The sequence below is a fragment of the Salvelinus namaycush genome, chromosome 39, assembly GCF_016432855.1.
Source record: "Salvelinus namaycush isolate Seneca chromosome 39, SaNama_1.0, whole genome shotgun sequence".
NCBI classification, from domain to species: Eukaryota; Metazoa; Chordata; class Actinopteri; order Salmoniformes; family Salmonidae; genus Salvelinus; species Salvelinus namaycush.
Genome location: NC_052345.1, coordinates 8,382,593 through 8,406,806, shown reverse-complemented (window position 1 = coordinate 8,406,806; position 24,214 = coordinate 8,382,593). Strand labels below are relative to the sequence as shown.

General features: G+C 42.7%; 1 protein-coding gene across 4 annotated transcripts in view; it reads left to right on the top strand.

Annotated features, from left to right (window-relative positions):
* The first annotated feature begins 2,162 nt into the window (after positions 1–2,162).
* The window catches only part of LOC120032507 (cytosolic purine 5'-nucleotidase-like), a 33,238-nt gene continuing 11,186 nt past the window's right edge, over positions 2,163–24,214 (top strand). The window contains exons 1-12 of one of the 4 annotated variants that reach the window (XM_038978626.1): positions 2,163–2,338; positions 5,257–5,389; positions 13,161–13,234; positions 18,062–18,179; positions 18,506–18,601; positions 18,753–18,844; positions 19,058–19,115; positions 19,812–19,905; positions 20,163–20,216; positions 20,414–20,497; positions 20,935–20,976; positions 21,113–21,220. In XM_038978626.1, coding sequence (XP_038834554.1) covers positions 5,289–5,389; positions 13,161–13,234; positions 18,062–18,179; positions 18,506–18,601; positions 18,753–18,844; positions 19,058–19,115; positions 19,812–19,905; positions 20,163–20,216; positions 20,414–20,497; positions 20,935–20,976; positions 21,113–21,220 — 921 coding nt within the window. In that variant the 5' untranslated portion in view covers positions 2,163–2,338; positions 5,257–5,288. Of the gene's footprint in view, positions 2,345–5,256; positions 5,390–13,160; positions 13,235–18,061; positions 18,180–18,505; positions 18,602–18,752; positions 18,845–19,057; positions 19,116–19,811; positions 19,906–20,162; positions 20,217–20,413; positions 20,498–20,934; positions 20,977–21,112; positions 21,221–24,214 lie in introns of those variants that run through there. The other 3 variants (XM_038978628.1, XR_005473826.1, XM_038978629.1) reach the window with 3 other exon arrangements.

Here is a 24,214-nt window from a genome sequence, read left to right as displayed (position 1 = left end):
TTAAATATGACATGAGATGGATGATAGACAGATAGGTTCTAATGCCCCGTGGGCAGATTATTCACCAATCTACTATTGGGTCAATCATACGCTATGGCATTGTTACTGTACATGGATGGTTTGGTAACCTGACGGTGCATCTCACTTTTACATGGTTTGGTAACCTGACGGTGCAGTTCACTGTTACATGGTTTGGTAACCTGACGGTGCATCTCACTTTTACATGGTTTGGTAACCTGAGGGTGCAGTTCACTGTTACATGGTTTGATAACTTGACGGTGCAGTTCACTGTTACATGGTTTGATAACTTGACGGTGCATCTCACTTTTACATGGTTTGGTAACCTGACGGTGCAGTTCACTGTTACATGATTTGATAACTTGACGGTGCAGTTCACTGTTACATGGTTTGATAACTTAACAGTGCAGTTCACTGTTACATGGTTTGATAACTTGACGGTGCAGTTCACTGTTACATGGTTTGGTAACCTGACGGTGCAGTTCACTGTTACATGGTTTGATAACTTAACGGTGCAGTTCACTGTTACATGGTTTGATAACTTGACGGTGCAGTTCACTGTTACATGGTTTGGTAACCTGACGGTGCAGTTCACTGTTACATTGTTTGATAACTTGATGGTGCAGCTCACTGTTACATTTTTTGGTAACCTGATGGTGCAGCTCACTGTTACATGGTTTGGTAACATGACGCTGCAGTTCACTGTTACATGGTTTGGTAACCTGATGGTGTAGCTTAATGTTACATGGTTTGGTAACCTGACGGTGCAGCTCACTGTTACATGGTTTAGTAACATGACGGTGCAGTTCACTGTTACATGGTTTGGTAACCTGACGGTGTAGCTTATTGTTACATGGTTTGGTAACCTGACGGTGTAGCTCACTGTTACATGGTTTGGTAACCTGATGGTGCAATTCACTGTTACATGGTTTGGTAACCTGACGGTGTAGCTCACTGTTACATGGTTTGGTAACCTGGCGGTGTAGCTCACTGTTACATGATTTGGTAACTTGACGGTGCAGTTCACTGTTACATGGTTTGTTAACTTGACAGTGCAGTTCACTGTTACATGGTTTGGTAACTTAACAGTGCAGTTCACTGTTACATGGTTTGGTAACCTGACGGTGCAGTTCACTGTTACATTGTTGATAACTTGACGGTGCAGTTCACTGTTACATGGTTTGGTAACCTGACGGTGCAGTTCACTGTTACATGGTTTGGTAACTTAACAGTGCAGTTCACTGTTACATGGTTTGGTAACCTGACGGTGCAGTTCACTGTTACATGGTTTGGTAACCTGACGGTGCATCTCACTTTTACATGGTTTGGTAACCTGATGGTGCAGCTCACTGTTACATGGTTTGGTAACCTGACGGTGCAGCTCACTGTTACATAGTTTGGTAACCTGACGGTGCAGCTGAAAGCCCAAATCTTAAGACTGACTAAGACAGAAGGGAAGATTATAGGCATGACACTTCCCTCCTCTCTCCAGGACAGGGTCATATCGGACCCCACACATGCACTGAACACAGAGCTCCAGCTGATGCCACCGGGGAGGTGTTATAGGGTGCCTAGATGCAGGCTGAACAGATATAAACATTATTTTGTCCCCCTGTCATTAAAACTGCTAAACAGCAGCGGAGACACAGAGGTAGATTAGGGAAACAGCAATAACAGACTGGAGCCTGGCCTTTAGGCCTTCATCATGTGGAACTGCCACCTAGTCACATCCTTGCCTGCCATGCACTTATTAACGTTTTGTGTGGGTTTATTAACGTTTTATTGTAGGCCTACTCACTGGAGCCTACCCAGCAAAATAATAGAGAATAGAGAAATTATTTGCCTAATAGAATAAGTATAAATTGTAAATAGATTGATTTGGAAAAACAAATCAAAGTTTGCAATAGTGTTTGCAGTAAAACTTGTGAAATTACGAAATCACAATTGTATTTGTATTAGAAATACATTTAGTGAATGAAAGGAATTGCAACAGTAGTCTCATTGATGGCCCATTGATGATATCAGAATTGTATTCAGCCTAAAATCATCACATTTCAATAATACAATTTATGTCCCTCCCCCTTACAGCAGAAAAACACCGCCCACTGCCTCCGTAACAATCCACTGTCAGTAGAGAGCTTTTACAAGAAATTGCGGAAGAATCATATCTCCACGGACTGTGTATGCATAACGTATCTACTTGTTTTTCTGCGAGTGCATTTCAGATACTTTTTCCGATTTTGTTCCACGTTGATCGTGTATGAAGCGCATGCTCAGATTATCAAACGGTGCAGTTTTTGCTTTATCGAGGAATACGGAGGTGAGTGTAAGTAAAATCGGTCACAGAACACCCGTTTTTGTTCTATTCTATTATAGACAGTCTGCCACTTTGGCTTTTCCGTGAAGGGGGAGCAGATGTGAATGGTTGTTTTGTAACCTGCTAGCTAGCTTAGCATAATGCTAATAAATGCGACAAAATAGTTAAATTGTGGCTTAGCTAACGTCCATTTTGTAAATTGCCTAACGTTAGTATTTAATGCTAAACTCCCTAATCAGCTGTTAGCTGACAAGGTAGCTATAACTAGCTACATTACTAGCTAACCCCCTTGGCGACCTGCAAGTAAAGAAAAGGTGATTTGACAGAGACCATTGTTTGTGCTGGCAAGATAAGCGCATAATGACAAGCCGTCCGCGAGCTGAGCCTATAATTAAAAGGTAGCTACAGTATATATTCAGGCTAACAATAAGCTAAACCTAGTTATTAAAGATGCAATATGTAACTTTTTTTTGGGCGACCCAACCAAATTCACATAGAAATACAGGTTATAGATCTTTCTTTATTATTGAAAGCAAGTCAAAGAAGCTGTAGATCTGTTCTATGTGCACTTTTTCTATGCTTCCCGTTCTTAAGTTTCGGTATTGTATACCAGCTTCAAACAGCTGAAAATACAATATTTTTGTTTATGGAAAATATATTAGATGGTACAATGATTCTCTACACAATGACTGGTTCTTTTGTCACAAACTGAACTCAGGTGAAATATTAGCAAGTGATTTATGCATATTGCACCTTTTAAAGCACATACCTAGCTACTGAATTTAAAATGTGACCTAGCTAGCTAACTAATTTATCACTTTTTGTTGGCCACAAAATCTCTGTTAGCTACCATGCTAGCTAGCGTAGGTCAGCTGATTTTTGCTTGCTACTCAAATGGAGTAGTTACTGCTAGTTTACTTGACATTCTTTTACCTTGTGTTGATTTGCCCATTATTTTAGCAAACGTAAAAAGTAGTTAGCTGCTACATAACGTTAGCTATCTATTTGTTTAATCAAAAACATATCTGGCATGGTGCATCATCAGCCAATCCGGCATTGATTGGGCTGACAAGGCAGGTCCAGTCTTCCCTGTAGGACCTTGGACCTAGTCTGAACACTGTATAATTTTCTATTGAGGATAAAAATATTAACTTGGTCTTTGATTGTATAGCCAATTACAAAATGTTAAATAAAGCTATACTCTGCATTTCTTCACTGGTTTGTCAAGGAGCATAAGGCTGGAATAGGCAAACTTTTATCTATGCCAAAAATGCCAAGGGCTGTCCTTGGCCTCCTTAGAAAACTTGCTCAGTTGAGTAGTTCACACTGTGATGTCACTTTGCCTGAACCCAGTTTCAGAGCATCTCATCAAATGTCACTTTTCCTTATAGCACAGCTGAGAGCGAGGAAACTCATGGTTGCTGGGGATAAGTCTTTCCCTCACCCTTAGCCAGCAGATCTGACCCGCTTGCTTACAGCTGCACTAGGGTTGGACAGCATTCCTGTGTATGTTAAGACACCGTGGAGCTGACGTGAGGTATTGCTCGGAAACCGTACCTTAATCCAAGGATGCGAAATGTGTTGTACTCCAAATTGTCCCAATATCCCAACTGTTACACCATGAGAAGATTGAACGACAGCTAAAAACGAGCACTGGTTCAATCTTCTCGGTGTAACAGTTGGGATAACGGGACAATTCAAAGTACAACACATTTCTCATCCCTGGATTGAGGTACATTTCCCGAGCCTTATCTCACGCTGGCACACAGTGTGTTAATAACAGCAATTCTGTACAACCCTAGTGCTGCTGTAAGCAAGGTCAGATCTGCTGGCTACCTCACCCTTCAACCCCTCAAGGTTTTCTCGCTTGTTTGTGTATTGTGTCATTTGCAAATTGTGTGACAAAGAAAAGCTGACCTCAGCTTTTTCTCCTGCCCCCTTCCCTAGTCTCCTGGGAGATAGAGAAGGCAGTTAATGTTTTAAAAAACTGGTCATTCTCTGGAGAGACAGCTAAAAACATAAATCTTTCCCCTGAGAATTTTACGCTGCTAAACACTGAACAGATGTGCATGCTGGCACTGAAGGCTCTTTTCATTTCTGTTTTTATCATTTAAAAATAAATAAAAGTAATGTGTTACGCCTACCGTACAACCCAATTTCGTCTCACGTGTTCTCCACTTAATCTAATCTAAGCTACCCTAACTCTTTGTCTCTCAAACTGAGTAGCCCAGAAGAAGTGAGTGACTTTCTTCCACCTCGGTGGCCGACCGTTTTTCATTAGCCACAGTCAGGATGAGGACAGTAATTAGTCTTACATTCATCCCCTCTTCTTCTAACTCATTACCGAGTCTTGCATAGAAATGGCCTGCAAACTGCAACGTGTGAACATTGACAACACTCGCTGTTCGATTTCTTTAGTAGTCAAGAGTGACTCAAACTAGGGATGTGTCCCAAGCAGTACCCTGTACACTATATATGGAATAGGGTGCCATTTGGTACACAGACTTGGCCTAGTGTATTTTAGGGATTTGATAAGATTATTGTGGCTCTTTTGTTCTGTCATTGACAAAACAAACGGCTGGTGTGACTGGAGGACTAGGCTCTCCCCGCCCGGCGGCTCTCCCCGCCCGGCGGCTCTCCCCGCCCGGCGGCTCTCCACGCCTTCGAACTACATAATTAGTCTAAATGCAGCCAGGTGGCAGGCAGTGGCTTGCAACTGTGGCTCGTTCATACAGGTTCCGCAGAGCTAGTGTAGTGAACTCTTTGAGAGTTCATACTCCTCCTGTTTGAAGATTTCAAAGTTATTTGATGCTAAATAGATAAGCCTATATAATGTTCAGTTAGGCCTATGCTCAAAGCGCAAGAAGAGGAAACTGCAGAATCATGTCAAGGTGAATTTCTCTTATTTCCCCCCTCTCTAGATTGACTTTCAGAGGATTTTAAAGATATAAATATGACCACTTCATGGAGCGACAGACTGCAGAACTATGCAGACCTTCCAGCCAACATGGACGGGCTGGCCATGAAGAAGTACCGCAGAGAGGCTTACCATAGGTATGTATGGATGGACACTGTCAGTGACATATTAGTTACCACAGTTATTGATACTGTCAGGGGTGACATGTTCCCATAGGTATGTATGTATGTATGTATGTATGTATGTATGTATGTATGTATGTATGTATGTATGTATGTATTCAAGGGTTTTTCTTTATTTTAACTATTTTCTACATTGTAGAATAATAGTGAAGACATCAAAACTATGAAATAACACATATGGAATCATGTAGTAACCAAAAAAGTGTTAAACACTCTTGGCATTCTCTCAACCAGCTTCACCTGGAATGCTTTTCCAACAGTCTTGAAGGAGTTCCCACATATGCCGAGCACTTGTTTGCTGCTTTTCCTTCACCCTGCGGTCCAACTCATCCTAAATCATCTCAATTGGGTTGATGTCAGGTGATTGTGGAGGCCAGGTCATCTGATGCAGCACTCCATCTCTCTCCTTCTTTGTCAAATTGCTCTTACACAGCCTGGAGGTGTGTTGGGTCATTTTCCTGTTGAAAAATAAATGATAGGCCCATTAAGCACAAATCTGATGGGATGGCGTATCGCTGCAGAATACTGTGGTAGACATGCTGGTTAAGTGTGCCTTACATTCTAAATAGATCACTGACAGTGTCACCAGAAAAGCACCATCACACCTTCTCCATGCTTCACGGTGGGAACCACACATGCAGAGATCATCCATTCACTTGCTCTGCATCTCACAAAGACATGGCGGTTGGAAGCAAAAATTTCAAATTTGGACTCATCAGACCAGGACAGATTTCCACCGGTCTAATGTGCATTGCTCGTGTTTATTGGCCTAAGTCTCTTATTCTTTTTGGCATCCTTTAGTAGTGGTTTCTTTGCAACAATTCGACCATGAAGGCCTGATTCACAGGTGTGTCTCTGTCTGTTACTTGAACTCTGTGAAGCATTTATTTGGGTAGCAATCTGAGGCTGGTAACTCTAATGAACTTATCCTCTGCAGCAGAGGTAACTATGGGTCTTCCTTTCCTGTGGCGGTCCTAATGAGAGTCAGTTTCATTATAGCGCTTGATGGTTTTTGCGACTGCACTTGAAGAATCTTTCAAAGTTCTTGAAATGTTCAGCGTTGACTGACCTTCACGTCTTAAAGTAATGATAAAGTGTCGTTTCTCTTTGCTTATTTGAGCTGTTCTTTTACCAAATAGGTCTATCTTCGGTATACCTCCCCTACCTTGTCACAACACAACTGATTGGCTCAAACACATTAAGAAGGAAATAAATTCCACAAATTAACAAGGCACACCTGTTAATTGAAATGCATTCCAGGTGACTACCTCATGACTGGTTGAGAGAATGCCAAGAGTGTGCAAAGCTGTCATCAAGGCAAAGGGTGGCTACTTTGAAGACTCTCAATTATAAAATGTATTTTTATTTGTTTAACACTTTTTTTTGGTTACTACATGATTCCATGTGTTATTTCTTAGTTTTGATGTCTTCACTATTATTCTACAATGTAGAAAATAGTAAACATAAAGAAAAACCCTTGAATGAGTAGGTGTACAAACTTTTGACTGGTACTGTATGTATGGATGGATGGACACTGGGAAGATAGCCTAGCGGTTAAGAGTTGTGGGCCAGGAACCAATAGGCTGTTGGTTCGAATCCCCAAGCCGACTAGGTGAAAAATCTGTCGATATGCCCTTGAGCAAGGCACTTAACCCTAATTGCGCCTGTAAGTCCCCGTGGATAAGATCGTCTGCTAAATGACTAACATGTAAAGGATGTATAATAAGATTCAGTTATATTAAGCTACTGTACTGTATGTAGCCGTGTATTGTGTGTCACTGTTTTCTTTAGTCATTAGTCTACTTCAGATAATTACAGCAGCAACATATGACAGGACGCTATGATACTACATGGTTGTAAATGTGTTAACCCAACCCTCTGTTTGTAAATGTCTTTCAACTTGGGGTAAACACATTTCCACTTTTCACGTTTCCTAATTCTCAGTTCACACCTGTGGATTTGAATGTGGTGTAGTTGTAGGTTATTCTTTGGTCAAATATCTTGCGACAACCTGTCAGCAATGTAGAGTATATTACAGAGTCAGTGTGTACTAGTTTGTTTTACACCCGTTCAGTTCTGAAGTCTCTGTGGATTTAATCGAACACTTCCTGTCTGAAGTGTCTTCCTCAGAACTTCATGACCGTTATACCAACATCCTGTTCAACTGAAACACATGTATTTTCTCAATACTGACATGTCATTTGTGATGTGTTTGTGTGTGTGTTAGAGGTGGGCGATATGGGAAAAAAATCCATATTACGATAAATTGCCTCAATTTAGGTGCTAACGATAAATTGCCTGAATTTAGGCGCTAACGATAAATAGAACGATAAGTTTACAACATGAATGTACACCACAGGTTTTAAAAATTATCCTTTAACCTACTAGTACCTGTATGGTTGTAGCCATCAATTGTCCCATTAACAAACATCCATATTATATTAGCAAACTTATTTCATTTCAAACTTCACATTTCTCTACTGTAGGCTACTTATCGTAATGAAAGTTATCAGCAAAATGTCTGTCGATACTTTTCGGTTTATCATCCCAGCTCTAGTGTGTGTGACTGCGTGTGTGTGGTCCCACACTAGCTGCGTGCAGCGGTCAAATAACCTCTCTCTATGTCCTAACTCGATAAACTAGTCCTCTAATTCGTTAAATATAGGCCAAAGTGGTGCCCAGTCGTAAAATAGGTTACAATGTTTTGGCAGTCACTTACTTTTGTAATTGAAAATGGGGACCCTAAAATAGATGAGCCCTAAATGCATTTTCTAATGACAGGAAAGAAGCCTTTGGCCATGCATGCTGGTTAGCATGCATCGGCTTGTGCAACAGCGGCTTGTGCAACGTTTAACTTCACCAAAGAGACGTTGTGTGTGTGCGCGTGCGGGTTAATTGCAGTTATTTCATACGGTTACATAACCTATGGACATTACAGCAGCACTAAAGCTGTCACTTTTCTGTCACTGTTAGGTCTATCTGCGTTCACTGGCACTCTGGCATCTGGTAGGAAGTCTGTAAGCGAAGTCCCTCACAACAACAGAATTGAACTGCTACTACCTGGTTGTTTTGCTGGTTTTGAGAGGGGTTGATAAATTTTATGTACATCTAACAACACTTTTTTGTTGAAATGTCGGGCTTAGTTTAACAAGCTTTGCAGATTCAAAAACATCAGCAACTTTTACAGAAAGAATATCTTTGCTGAAAGGCCGATGAAACCATACAATGAAACAATCCACTCAGTCAGTAAGGCTAGCACCATTTGTTAGTCTCACAGAGAAGGGTCTGTCACGATAGGTTCAATGTACTGTTTCCATAAGATAAGGTTACTGGTGGAACACAAATCTGCCTGATTGTCACACGCTGTGGTCTGCCTAAGCTAGGGATTCACTGTTAGATGTAGACTACATAGAAATAGAATCACTGTGCTCTAAGGGGCTTTACCCATTCTAGTAAATCTATTTCTACGTCGCCTGCACCTAAAAGTGAATCCCCTCAGTCAGACCACAGTGGTGACAACCAGACAGTCAAGTAATGGTAGGCTAGTACGAGAGGCCGGCCCACACATTCAGTCTATTTGAGGCCCAGTCATCAGGTCAAAGTGGGCTGTCCCCCACCGTCACTCTTTGTCAATAGTAGGGAGAAGAGTACTCGCACACTTGGGCAACATTTATGACTACCACTTACATTCACCTCAGTGCTAATAGCCCCAGAACATCTTGGTCTATTTGCAGAAAGAGGGCCTGAACTGTACACCTACAGTTTGACCGTTTAACCTGTTCTTAGGGGGACTGTAACTGTAACAAGGAGAACTCCAGTAATCTACCCATTACTTCAAGACCCCGCTTTGTACTCAATACTGAGAATACAGTAGGTCCTTCTGAGGCCTACTCGCATTCCAGCTGATTGTTATCAGTTAGCCTAGAGAGACCTCGGCTGTAACCACAGCTTAGTGTCAGTTGTAGGTCTGCCTCACAGCCAGTGCACTGATATTGTAATTGTATCATCCATATTAGGGATTGTAAGCATCAGGTAATTGGCTATTTCTGATGAAATTATTCTGAGTTAAAGCAGTGAATGGTGTTACATTCTCCTTATTCCTGATGGAAAGCATAGCCCCTATTCACAAACCGTCTCAGAGTAGGAGCGCAGATCTAGGATCAGGTCCATACAATCACATTCATTATCACCTAAAAGGCTAAACTGATCCTAGTACACTACGACTCTTTGCGAATACAGGCTTGAGCCTTAGTACTGTACAGTAGCCTAGCTCCAGTGGCTTAGGGCCTGGGAGGCACTGAGTTTGTTGCTGTTTCCTGATGGATTGTTCTGGATGTCTTTGAGGGCTAGAACAAACAACAACTCCCTCCCACCAACACCACTAGTGACAAACGGGCACCACAAACAACAACAACAATAACAGAGAATGATGCAGAATGGAAACAATAATTTTTGCAACACGTCAGAAATTGAATGGCAAGGAAGCAAAGAGAGTGGGCTCTTTTGTTCCTGGGCTGGAGTTGGAATAGCATTATGTAAGCGGGCTAGACCAGGGCCCAGGCTAGTACACTTTTAGTCACGACACAGAATGCATCGTATGTCTGCCGTCGGGCTTAACTCGCAGTGGAAGCTGGTTCAGTGTGGAGCTGCAGCAAGGTAATGACAAAATATTGGATAATTTCTGAATGTATTATGGTCTATTTCCTAGGTCCGTGACGATAGCAGTATCACAATAGCTGTGTTCAAATACCCATACTAACATACTGTATACTACATACTTAATGAGTGTATATACTACATACTATTAGTTAATTTTAGTATACTGTAAAAGAACCGTATCCTTTCCGTTGAGTGTACTAGTGCTTTGCCTGTCTACCGAAAGTTGATGCTGTTGCTATGCAACCTCTTGCTAGCTTGTTAGCATAACAAATGACTAGCTAGACCTTTTACGATTTTGGGTGTGTTCATAATTTCAATCTGGAGCGTTTGTAAATTCAGAGCGTTTCGCTCTTGGAGCATTCAGAGCGCACGCACTGGACGCTCTGGTCGAGGAGTAGGGTTGGTCTGAGCGTTCTGACCTCACAACGGCAGTCAAGCACCCAAGCTAACTGGCTAACGCTGGCTAGCTTGTTAGCTACTTCCAGACACAAATGAGAGAACACCTCTGACCATTTTACTTGCTCTAGCAGAGCTGGTTATCCAGAGCGTTGGTGACTGTAACTGTGCTGCTGGCAACATTTTAATTACGCTTTTTTTAGCCAACGTTTGACACTGGCCATATTTCAATGGGTGTTGAGCGTTCATAAATTCATCAGTTATTCTGCGCTCTGGCACACTCTGAAATTGGAGAAGATAGCCAGCGTGAATTTACAAACGCGCCCTCAGACAAGACGAGAGTGCTCTGAAATCGGAGTAGATAGACAGAATTAGCAATGCCCGTTGAGGATGCACAATGACTAAACCACGCAGCTAAGAATGAAGTGAATAATCATGTCAATAAACGTTGTGTAGTTAGTTATATAGCATATAGTTAATATACTGCCTGGCAAATTCGATATGTTAGCAGCCAACTAACTTTAGGACGGTAGCTAGCTTACATATTGCTGTGATGATATGCGGTTCGTAAGGTTAGCTAACTGTCAGCCAACATAACGTGTAATGTAACTTATTTCAAAAGTCATTACTTTATTACATTGCTCAACATTTTCTTAACATTTGTCTTAATTAGTTAAAGCAATGAATTTGTATCCTTTCTCGTTGGACTTCAGCTGCATATTTTCCAACATTTTCTTCAAATCTGAAAACGTTGTGAAGCCACGCCCATTTTTCATTATGGGCCCGAAAAGCACGGAAATAGTGTCCACTGCTTGCTTGTATACTTCGTATTTTGGCGAATTTAGTACGACATCCGGAACTTTTGGCATACTAACTATTTCCATACTATGACCAATAAGCATACTACATACTCAATTTAAGTCACAAATAGTACATTAGTGTGGTTAGTATGAGTATTCGATCATAGCGAATATGTTTTCCATGGTAAAAATGAAAACACAAAGCAGACAATTCTTTGCTCATTTTTAAAAACCTGCTGTATTTAAAATATTGTGTTCTATAGCTTGGAAAATATATAAATGTGACTCGATGACAGCATAATGATGTCTGTTCCCAACAATAGGACTTTTTTCGTAAAGAAGTTAAATACGTTTTTTTTGCCTTGATACTAACAAGTATTGGGATACTGGTATCGTCCTGGACCTACTATTTCCCCGAATAGGAAAAGGGTAGTGTTAGGGTAGTGTTAGGGTAGTGTTAGGGTAGTGTTAGGGTAGTGTTAGGGTAGTGTTAGGGTAATGTTAGGGTAATGTTAGGGTAATGTTAGGGTAGTGGTAGGGTGTTGTGGAAATGAGGATTGTGTCAGATGTTGATTGATTGTTTCGGAGCAAAGAAAAAGCGGTTTGTGGAATGCCTGTCAACATGTTTTCAATCTCATTAACAGATATGTAGTTGTTGAACTGGATTTACTAGTTGCATGAAATATTTAAAAAATGGCTAGATTAATTACATTGATTTGTGCGTGAAAACAACGGGAGACCTTTTTTGAATTCCGACATGTTTATAAAAACATTGCGAAATTCTATGTGTAGCCTAATCTTTTTTATACAAGTTACTTTGCAGTATAAGTTGTTTTGTGGTAGTTTGTTCAAAAGCTGTAGGTAGCAGGCTACGCTGAGCTTACACAGTAAAGCCTAGAACCAGAGGAACGGCGATCTCTCTGACTGGAGCTGCCTGGCCTGGCCTGGCACTGGAGCTGCCTGGCCTGGCCTGCCACTGGAGCTGCCTGGCCTGGCCTGCCACTGGAGATGCCTGGCCTGGCCTGCCACTGGAGATGCCTGGCCTGGCCTGCCACTGGAGATGCCTGGCCTGGCCTGCCACTGGAGATGCCTGGCCTGGCCTGCCACTGGAGATGCCTGGCCTGGCCTGCCACTGGAGATGCCTGGCCTGGCCTGCCACTGGAGATGGCTGGATCAGAAAGTGTCAGGCAGGATATGCCAACAATGCCGACCACTCCGGCCATGCAGATCCCCCTACCGTGCCTTCAGATTTAACACCGGGAACAGTTGAGCTAGTTGAGCTGCCACCGTAAACATGCTGTCTATGCAGAATGGCGAGTCATGTTCATTAGGTACCAAACGGACTGAAACAGGGATGGAAGTTGTCCAATAAGAAACACTCATTTTGTTGTCCATTGCAAAATGTTTTGCTATAGTGTGCACTTGTGAACCTACCCTGTAGGAAGCAATGCACTGTCTAAGGGCTAATAATGCATTTTAAAAGGTTAAAAAGCTCAGACAGCGAGTCTAGCTGTCTAATACTCAAATTCCTATGTTTTTAAGACATGTGGGAACGCGCCTTGTAAGACTAGAGAAAATAGGAGCTTACTGACTTCATTATCTGTGCCAAATTGTTTCTAATATCTGTTTTGAGGCCATGCATATCAATTGTAGATGTTTGTTAGGCTATATTTCACAATGAGAACCACAAACCATGAGAACCACCATCACTAGATGGTTAACATATGATTTAATCCCCAAAATACCTCTGCTCCTTCTTCTGTGAGAGGCCATTTATCCTAATGTTCTCCTTGCACACAGAGGTATAACTCTCTTGTTTGTCTCTCAAAATCACTCTTCTGATTCTGTCCTTCTGTTTCCTCCCTTTTTAGAGTTTTTGTAAACAGAAGCTTGGCCATGGAGAAGATTAAATGCTTTGGCTTCGATATGGATTACACTCTAGCCGGTAAGTGCACTACAGTCGCTGCCCTGGCCGTCAAGACTTCTTTACAGAGTGTGTGTGTGTGTGTGTGTGTGTGCGCCCTCAGCCCACCGTCACTACTTTACAATGTAGGCTCAACTCTAGTTTGGTTGGCATAGCAACTAGTCGTCGGCCATATTGATTTCTCCTTCAGTGTTTGTTGACCAAGTACACCGGGTCAGAACAGGGGCTCACGTGTCATTCGATAAGCCCAGACCAGACTCACTGGGGCCTAGGGGGACTAGGGGTGGTGGGTAGAAGGACAGGGGAGGTGTAGGTTTCTTGGGGTACAGCGATGATGGAAAAAGGTGACGAGTTCTTCAGAAGGATACTGTAACGGAGGAAAACGTGTGAACTGAATCTGTCATCCGATTTAGATGTATTGTTTTTAGTCTCTTCTGTCATTGGAATTTGCAAACAACAAAACTCTTTGACCTCAAGTGATTGGCTAAGACTATCCTCACTTTCTATATACAGTATTAACACTAGTACAGTTTCTCTGTATTTGACTAAGCAATAGTAAAAGAAGTAGCAGTCATTTTTTAATAGTTTTCTAAGTGACAATAGGTTGTCTGTAATCCATTGACCTGACCGTCAACCACATGAAGGCAAGCCTAAAGCCAATTAGGGGACATCTCTTGACACAATGTCTAAATGATGGCGTTGACATGAGTCCGTGCCCGATTGTAAACCGCAAGGCGCACCAGAACCCTAGATGAGGTTCTCCCCAGTGACCGGCAGGAGGCTGAGGTGTCGCTGTGTCGCGCTCTGGCCAGGGAGGCCACAGCCCGTTCCTGCGGTCGCAACTCGAGCGTTGAGTGAAGCGATACGATAGCCCTGGCATCTTGTAAACATCATCACTTGGTTATGGACCGTCCTATAAAAAGAGACTACATGTCAACAGTTGAGCGTCTGTAAAATCTGCCCTCAGATGATGGAAATGGGATATGGGCTGTGTGTTTGCGGGTACAAGAGATCCCCTTTCCCTAGGGATGACCCCCTCCTCAAAGTCACACACACACACACACTGTATTTATAGATGAATTACCAACCCTCCACTTAGCTGAGTCACTGAAGCACGTTTAGCTAGCTAGATAGCGTCTTGACCAATGTTGATAGGACTTGACGCCTGAGGAGTCAGACCCCTCACTGGGACGACTTCTCACGGCAGCAGGTAGGCTACACATTGGTTTCTCTTTCTAGTGAGGATTTAAAAAGAGGTCTGTTAGGAGTTTTCATTTTGTTTTCATACAGCATGGTTACATGTACAACAAATCCTCTGACTGTAAATAGACCATAACCGTACAGTGGGTTCTATACGTTCATATTAGGATCATGATATCTGGCAAATGTTGAACCATGTTCCTCTATGATAGGCCTTCTGTCAATAGCTTTGTGTCGCACAGAGGAGATCAAATGTCCTCCGGTCTATCCATGTCAATACGATACAGTATTTCCATATCAAGATCACGATGCCTGATAAAAGAGAAGCGCATTAGTTGAACCATGCCCTTCTATGATAGGTCATCCGTCATTAACTGTGGTTTATATCAAAGGTCGTGAAATCATCCGCTGATGACAGCTCTATGTGGCCTAACACTGTCCCTGCCCACTCGCCTCTAGCAAATTACCGTGGTAACTAGATGCCCCCGGCAACGCTGGCTGACACATCTGTCCTCGACGACTCGCTGTTCTGAAAACACAACATGGAGAGGCTTCACTGTACTGTAGTTCAAATGAGACACACACACACACACACACAGACACACACACTGTTCTGAAAACAACCTAGTGAGAGACTCCTGTTCTGAGAAGCTCAAATGACACTGGAGCCACACTATCGACCTGTTAGTTCTATGGGGCACGGGATTATTTTATTGTAGCATAGTGATTAGCCTGAAAGCCATTCGTTTTGGAAGAAGCTAGACTATGCTATGCTAACTCTTAGCCTTTGGCAGAGCGGAGCCCAAGCTACTAACAGTACCCATGTTAATTTATGTTATTTTGACAAGGTGTTGCTGTCTAATAAAGATACTGCTGTCTGAGTGACAGCGATGTCTGGACCCACCTCCGATACAGCTAGATAATTACTTAAGCCTATAGTTAGCAACCAGGAAGTTGTACAGAAGACACTTCATATGTCATAAGCTATGGCTACGATCCATATGGCACCCTATTCCCGATACAGTACACTTCTTTTGACCTGGTGCCATAGGGCTCTGGTCAAAATTAGTGCACTATATTGGGAATAGGGTGCCATTTGGGATGAAGGCTGTTTATGTATCTGTATATAGCACAGTCTAGTCCAATAGATTTACAGGTCTACGACCATGTGTTAGTTAAAGGGTTAAGTTGTTTACTCATAGATGAGGGGTATAGCTTACATTTGGAAAGAAAGTGACCCTGGAGGGCTGTAAATTCTAGCCTGGTCACTCTCTCTCACACACACACACACACACACACACACACGATTTGTTTACTCATAGGTGAGGGGTATACCTTACATTTGGAATGAAAGTGACATTGGAAAGTAGTAAATTATAGCCTGGTAACACACACTAAGCTTGGGGATCCATTAAATCCTCCTCTCCTGATGCAGTCGTTGACAGATAATTATACCCCTTAAGCTCTGTGTGTGTGTGTGTGTGTGTGTGTGAGTGAGTGACCAGGCTAGAATTTACAGCCCTCCAGTGTCACTTTCATCCCAAATGTAAGCTATACCCCTCACCTATGAGTAAACAAATCAACTATTTCAACTTAAACATGGTCACAGACCAGTAAATCTAATGGACTAGACCAGGGATGGGCCACTGGCGGGCCGCGGAACAGTTTCCCCCCCCCAACTCTCAACTTACTGTTGTGAGTTAGAATAATAGAAATCACAAGATGCAATTTAGAAATGTCAGGGATTTTTTTTTTTTTAGATTGGTAAATTAGATTAGATTGGTAAATTAGTCTAGCGTCCACCTATTTAAACTTGTAGTAACCATGGCCAAATTATCGACCGGGTTGGGGCCAGTTATCATATTAAAAACGGCAAACTTTTGTGTTCACCCCATGGCAAAATGTGTAGAATTGCAGGAAATGACCTTTTTTAAAACATACTTTTTTATTTTCGCTGTCACGAGGGGGGGCCGCTGAAATGTTTAGCTCGTAAGGTGGTGGTGTGGATGTGGGTACGCAGACCCACTGCAACCCCTCATGAGTTCCGTTTTTTTTGTGACCCCCACTTCCATCAACGTTTCCTATCCCTGGACTAGACTGTGCTATATATACAGACATAAATAGGCTGTGTGTGTGTTTCCACGCCTGTGTGTGTTTAAGCTAAAGCTGTCTGAAGGTCACAGCAGTGGACAGTGCAGAGAGAGAGAACTCTGCTCATCGCCCGGCCAACCAAAGAGAGAGCTGATTGGGAAGGTGCATGAGGGGAAAATACTCTTAAAATAGGTTTCTTTGCAACAGCCACAGAGCTTAGGGAAATGGAGGCAGGGATGAGGAGGGAGGAGAGGAAAGGTGGGTGGGGGGTGGGGGGGTATTTGTATGGAGTAGTCTGGCCCAGGACTGTGCGACTCGAGGCTGCAGCACTGGGCATGATGCCCACCACTCCTCTGCTTCGCTAGCTAGCCAGGGACACTGGAACACCACAGGGGATTTGAACTCACCAGAGAGAGAGAGAGAAAGCACACAATTGGGCTAAGAAGCAAACACACAAATGGGTAAATGTGCGCGCACACACATTACACCAAGATGGGTATTCACACTCCTCTGTCGTCTGTCTGTCTGTCTCTCTCTGTCTGTGTGCACGCGCTAACTCAGTAAGACACATATTTGCCCAGGCCTATTCCTTCCACGTTTGGGGTCTCAGCGCCAGCCTTTCCCCACATCGTCCTTCCTGCTCCCTCTAAGCATCAGCCAAGTCCTCCCCTCCTGCAGCCTGACTGGACCTAAAGTGGAAAAACACCCTTTATATTAATACCATCTGACAGAGCCTTCTTCCAATGTCAGTTAGCATTCTAATCGGCTGACAGGCCCCTCTGGCCCAGGCCTGGACATTGTATCCCTCTCTACTTTTCCCCTCCATCCATCGCTTGGCTCGCCAGGCCTGGGCGTGTGTTCATTAGGCACCAAACGGCGGAAAACGGACTGAAACAGGGAGGGACTAAATGGACCTGCCCAATAAGAAAGGCTTATCCTTTTTTTGTTGCAAAACCTTGTAAACTGTTTTGTGTCACGTGCCCTAATGAACAGGGCCCTGGAGATGTCTGGTTGCCTGGTTGTTTGGTGTCTGAATGTCATCGTCTCCACGGGCCTCATTAGTATCAGAGTCCAGAGTTGAGCTATGGCTCCTGTTTCTTCACGGATTAGATCCTAGGATATTCAGGCCCCTGCGCTCGGTGTGTGTGTGTGTGTGTGTGTCCGGGCGTGTGCGTGCATGCACTTTAGGGGGAGAGGGGCTAGGCTATATTATTACCAACAGTATCTCAGATACCCTGACGGTTAGAGTTATTTTTAAAATACCTGTCTCACGTTGCATCACCATCATGTCATGTTGCAATAGCTTACGTGCTGTTACCAATTCGAGGTGAATGGGTCCACATTGGCTGGTTGAGGATAAATTGGAGGCTGCTATTTACAGAGTAGTCCGTTCGCGAACAGGCAATTAGACTTGACTTCCTCCTACGTCCTTCTCCTAAATGTATGGTGTCAGTGTAATTACGTCACTGTATAGGCTTCGTGGAGCGCTGCTGTGTGACTCTGTGTAGTCTACACCGGCTTGTGTTAAATGCTAACGTCTGTGTTTCTCTTCTCCAGTGTACAAGTCTCCAGAGTATGAGTCCCTGGGCTTTGAGCTGACCGTGGAGCGCCTGGTCCACATCGGTTACCCCCAGGAGCTGCTCAGCTTCGTCTACGACCCCGCCTTCCCCACCAGGTGACCACCAATCACATCATACCGTTAATGTTGTTGCCATGGTGATGGCGTTATACTGCTATATATATATATTTTTTTACTGGAAAACGCTTTGATGTCAAGGGGCACCAGCTGTACTTTATTACCAGGTACCTATTACCTATCACATCATGGTTGCCATGGTGAGGACGTTTTAATGCTATTTTTGTACCTGGATGTGTGGGTTTCTAATTTGGTCCTGGTTGTAGCTAGGTAGATTTTCTGATGGGCTTTTAAAGATCATGTATTATCCATTTCTAGATGTATTCTAACCCACTGAATGATGTTGTTTCTCTGTATTTCTTCAGAGGCCTGGTGTTTGACACCATGTATGGGAACCTGTTGAAGGTGGACGCCTACGGCAACATCCTGGTCTGTGTCCACGGCTTCAATTTCCTACGAGGGTAAATGGTGAACCCAACGCTCTCCTAACCTTCTCGCAATGTCCTCCCTTACGTCCCCTCTCCCCAGATCATTGAGCGGGTTTGAAGGTTAGATCCCGGTCTACCTGCCAAGAAATTCTCCTGACGTCGCTCTTTCTCTTCTCTCCCCCAGACCTGAAATACGGGAGCTATACCCGAACAAGTTCATCCAACGTGACGACACTGAACGTTTCTATATCCTCAACACTCTCTTCAACTTGCCAGGTAGAAGGAGGAGAGATTCTGTCCATGCCAGAGCCATTCAATTATTTAAAAATGTGTTTATCTCCATCTAGATTCAACTGTCATTCATAAGAGGGACAAGCCCAGACATGCCCTCCATTTTGTCTGAGCACAGTTTGAGGCAAGGCCATGGAGTTCAACTCAACTTTATTGACACTCGATTGATTTTACAGTACAGTTTCCCTCTCTCTCCAGAGACCTACCTCTTTGCCTGCCTCGTGGACTTCTTCTCAAACTGTGACAGATATGCAAGGTAAGGAATCCCTAGTCACACTACCCACCTTATTTTTCTTGTGGCTTATATACAAGTAATTCCTGGATATGACATGGCAACATTTGATAAGCCAATTAGACAACATGACAACAGGGTAGGTCCATATCTCCAATAAAAATCCTCCAATAAGGAAATACTATAGCCCTAACCCTGTTAAGCCAGTGGTTGAGTTATAGGACCACCCTTTTGTGTCATAAACAAGATACTTTAGTAGGATTACTCAGCTATCTGAATGATTATTGGTCTTTGATACTAATCATTCCACGAATGCATGCAGTAACTTAACTTAATTTCATTACTTTTATTATTTAAATTAATCTGTAATGACTAATCATCTAGCATGATGTAATATCATGTCTATCGTCTCGATATAATTATACAATCGTTTGTTAGCGATAGTTTTAATGAATTCTTGGTGTGATGATGTGATCTGCAATGGAATGGCTGCATGTCTTCTCCTCTGAAATGAGCTGTTGGTCTTTTAGGGGGAGATTGCTTTCCTGTTTGGCTGGAAACCACCTCAAACAAGGGAAGACTATCCCATTTAAAAGCAAAACAAAAACAAAACAACAAATGTAGTGAAAAATGGCTACTAGCGTTTAAAAGCAAAGCTCTCTGTCTGGCCTTGGCCTGTCCACTGGCTCTGTGTGTCCCTCTCCTCCCCCCTTACCTCAGCTGTGAGACTGGCTTTAAAGATGGCGACCTCTTCATGTCCTTCAAGAGCATGTTCCAGGACATCCGCGACGCCGTCGACTGGGTCCACTTCAAGGTAGCGTGATGAGGAAGTCTTTGACAAGGCAACCATTTGTTCACTTCAATTCACTTTACATCCATTTCAAGGTATTATATGGGGCTAAACGCCCAATGATTATCTTTATCTTGAAGCAATCATTTACTGTTTATCTTAGTGCTAATGGTATGTACAGTGAGTGTCATCATAAAGAAATCATTTTGTATGATGTATCGATGCGTGCTTGTTATTTGTCTATGTATTTCAACCTATTTACCTGTAGTCTTGTCTTCCAGGGCACCCTGAAGGAAAAGACAGTAGAGAACCTTGAAAAGTACGTAGTGAGAGACGTAAGTACACACATTAACATTTTATCAGCCCCTTCACCGCTCGACTTGTGTCGTATTCCTATGGGAACACACTGACACGACGACTTCAAAACCTGATGAGAAGTTAACATTTTACTTTACGTCTCTGTCTGTATGCCTGTACGAACGCACTGTATATGATAATGGCTTTGTAATATTTAGTGTTCTCTCTCATGAAGGCAAAGCTGCCTCTCCTGCTGAGTAGAATGAATGAAGTAGCCAAGGTGTTCCTGGCCACCAACAGTGACTACAAATACACACACGTGAGTATACAGTACTGACCACGCTAAGTGCCCAGGTCCACTGTTTACACACACACACTCTGTAATTACACACACACACACACACACACACACACACACACACACACACACACACACACACACACACACACACACACACACAGAGGAATGGATGCTTCACATGCACAGTACACAGTAACAGACATCCTTCAGAGTCCAAAACATTAGGTAAGTCCTGCCTTGTTAAACATCCATGCAAAACAACATTTAATATGCAAAGCAAACGTACACACAGCTTCACAAAACATGTCCTGGCAAACTGTGGCGTTTGCATATGAAACTGGGGTGATGTGTTTGCGTGCTGAACTGGGGCAAATAGCTGCGGTATCTGTCCCAGTCACCAAGGCATTTAAATGAGATGACTAATAGACTCGTTATGTTGTTTAATTTTCTCACAGAAGATCATGACATACCTGTTTGACTTCCCCCACGGCCCGAAGGTAAGAGAATCATTTCAACATTCATACACGGCATTCTCCCTCAGACATGAAATCTTGTTAACTTACGTAGATGCATGTAGTTAACTATAGTCGGTACGCATTGGCCAGAATCTGTCTGTGTGTGGTTGGGTTGCAGCACGGGACGGCCCACCGGCCGTGGCAGTCCTACTTTGACCTGATTCTGGTGGACGCTAGGAAGCCTCTGTTCTTTGGAGAGGGAACGGTGCTCAGACAAGTCGACACAGTGAGTAATTACACCATCGCACCTCTACACTCACGTAGATGGAGAACGGGTTCTGTCAGAACACAGTGCCAAGACTTCTGGGGGTGGTAGCCTGATAGGGTGGTAGCCTGATAGCTATTTGGTCACACAATGTGAAGTACAACTTCTAAAGAATTATAATTTGAGCAAGTTGAGGTGACTAATCTGCTTGGAGTAACGCTGGATTGTAAACTGTCATGGTCAAAGAATACTGATTCAACAGTAGCTAAGATGGGGAGAAGTCTGTCTATAATAAAGCGCTGCTCTGCATTCTTAACAACACTATCAACAAGGCAGGTCCTACAGGCCCTAGTTTTGTCGCACCTTGACTACTGTTCAGTCGTGTGGTCAGGTGCCATAAAAAGGGACTTAGGAAAATTGCAATTGGCTCAGAACAGGGCAGCACGACTGTCCCTTGGATGTACACAGAGAGCTAACATTAATAATATGCATGTCAATCTCTACTGGCTCAAAGTGGAGGAGAGATTGAGTTCATCACTACTTGTACTTTGGCACACAGCTCGGACACCCATGCATACCCCACAAGACATGACACCAGAGGTCTCTTCACAGTCCAGAACAGACTATGGGAGGCGCACAGTACTACATAGAGCCATGACTACATGGAACTCTATTCCACATCAAGTAACTGATGCAAGCGGTAAAATTTAGATTTAAAAAATACATTTTAAAACGGATAAATACACGTAATGGAACAGCAGGGACTGTGAAGCAACACTAACATAGGCACAGACGAGAGGTCGACCGATTAATCGGAGCCGATTTCAAGTTTTCATAACAATCGGAAATCGGTATTTTTGGGCGCGATTTTTTTTATTTATTTTTACACCTTTATTTAATCTTTATTTAACTAGGCAAGTCAGTTAAGAACACATTCTTATTTTCAATGACGGCCTAGGAACGTTCTGCCTCGTTCAGGGGCAGAACGACAGATTTTTAACCTTGTCAGCTCGGGGGATCCAATCTTGCAACCTTACAACTAGTCCAATGCTCTAACACCTGATTACATTGCACTCCACGAGGAGCCTGCCTGTTAGCGAATGGAGTAAGCTAAGGTAAGTTGCTAGCTAGCATTAAACTTATCTTATAAAAAACAATCAATCAATGACTGTCATTGCTCCCATGTGTACTTAACCATAAACATCAATGCCTTTCTTAAAATCAATACACAAGTATATATTTTTAAACCTGCATATTTAGCTAAAAGAAATCCAGGTTAGCAGGCAATATTAACCAGGTGAAATTGTGTCATTTCTCTTGCGTTCATTGCACGCAGAGTCAGGGTATATGCAACAGTTTGGGCCACCTGGCTCTTTGCGAACTAATTTGCCAGAATTTTGCGTAATTATGACAACATTGAAGGTTGTGCAATGTAACAGGAATATTTAGACTCATGGATGCCACCCGTTAGATAAAATACGGAACGGAATAAACGTTTTGTTTTCGAGGTGATAGTTTCCGGATTAGTCAAAGGTATATGGTTTAGAGAGAAATAGTCGACGCGTTATAATTCCTGTAATAACTTGCGGCTGAATTTGAAAGGGGTTCCTTCGTATTTTACCGTTCATGTCTTCCATAGAGAATGTCTTGATCTACTTCAAATAAGGTCTGTGTTTCGTGCTTAAACCGCCTCGACGTTTTGATACCCGTGTAAATCTCACTAGGATAAGGTAACGTTTGTCAACAGATTTTCATAAATCCACTCTACAATTTTTTTTTTTTTTTTTCGCTTATATTTAGCCAATATTGATCAGAGTTACCTTGTCCAATGGATATCTACACAGTTATAAAATTGGCACAGTGATGTAAGCCTACATGAAACACAGACCTTATTTTAAGTGAATCTAAAAATATCCTATGGAATAAATGAAGGAACCGCTTTTCAGATTTTGCTAGAAGGTGTCATGGGAATTATGACTCGCACTTTGGTTGTCAATTCTTACCATGCCCATTATTAAAATAGGATTTCCTGCATATAGAAATTAAAGTTTTTGTTTTCAACATTCATCACAGGTAACTTAAACTCTATTTTTATTCAAACAGTTGAGAGAATTTGTCTCCTAAGCAGACTCTTCAGTATCATTGTCACTTCAGAGCTGTGTGTGTGTATTTATGTATTATATTAAGTTAAAATAAAAGTGTTCATTGTTCATTCAGTATTGATGCAATTGTCATTATTGCAAAAATGTGTGTGTGTATGATATATTTAAAACATTTTTTTATTTTTATAAATCGGCCGATTAATCGGTATCGGCTTTTTTTGTCCTCCAATAATCCGTATCGGTATCGGCATTGAAAAATCATAATCGGTCGACCTCTAGCACAGACACATGCATACACACACTCGATAACATGCGCACTATACACACACACACACACACACACACACGTACACATGGATTTTGTACTGTAGATATGTGTTAGGGGTGGAGTAGGGACCTGAGGGTACACAGTGTGTTGTGAAATCTGTGAATGTAATGTTTTTAAACTGCCTTCATTTTGCTGGCCCCCAACCCACGCATCCAGGTACAAAAATAGCATTAAAACGTCCTCACCAGAAGAGTAGCTGCTGCTTTGGCAGGAACTAATGGGGATCCATAATAAACCCCAGGAAGAGTAGCTGCTGCTTTGGCAGGAACTAATGGAGATCCATAATAAATACAAATACTTGACATTGTTTTGCGGTGAGGCTACTGTTCTGTGTGTTCTCTGGTGTTAGAACAGTAACCTCACCTCTGTGTTCTCTGGTGTTAGAACAGTAACCTCACCTCTATGTGTTCTCTGGTGTTAGAACAGTAACCTCACCTCTGTGTTCTCTGGTGTTAGAACAGTAACCTCACCTCTATGTGTTCTCTGGTGTTAGAACAGTAACCTCACCTCTATGTGTTCTCTGGTGTTAGAACAGTAACCTCGCCTCTATGTGTTCTCTGGTGTTAGAACAGTAACCTCACCTCT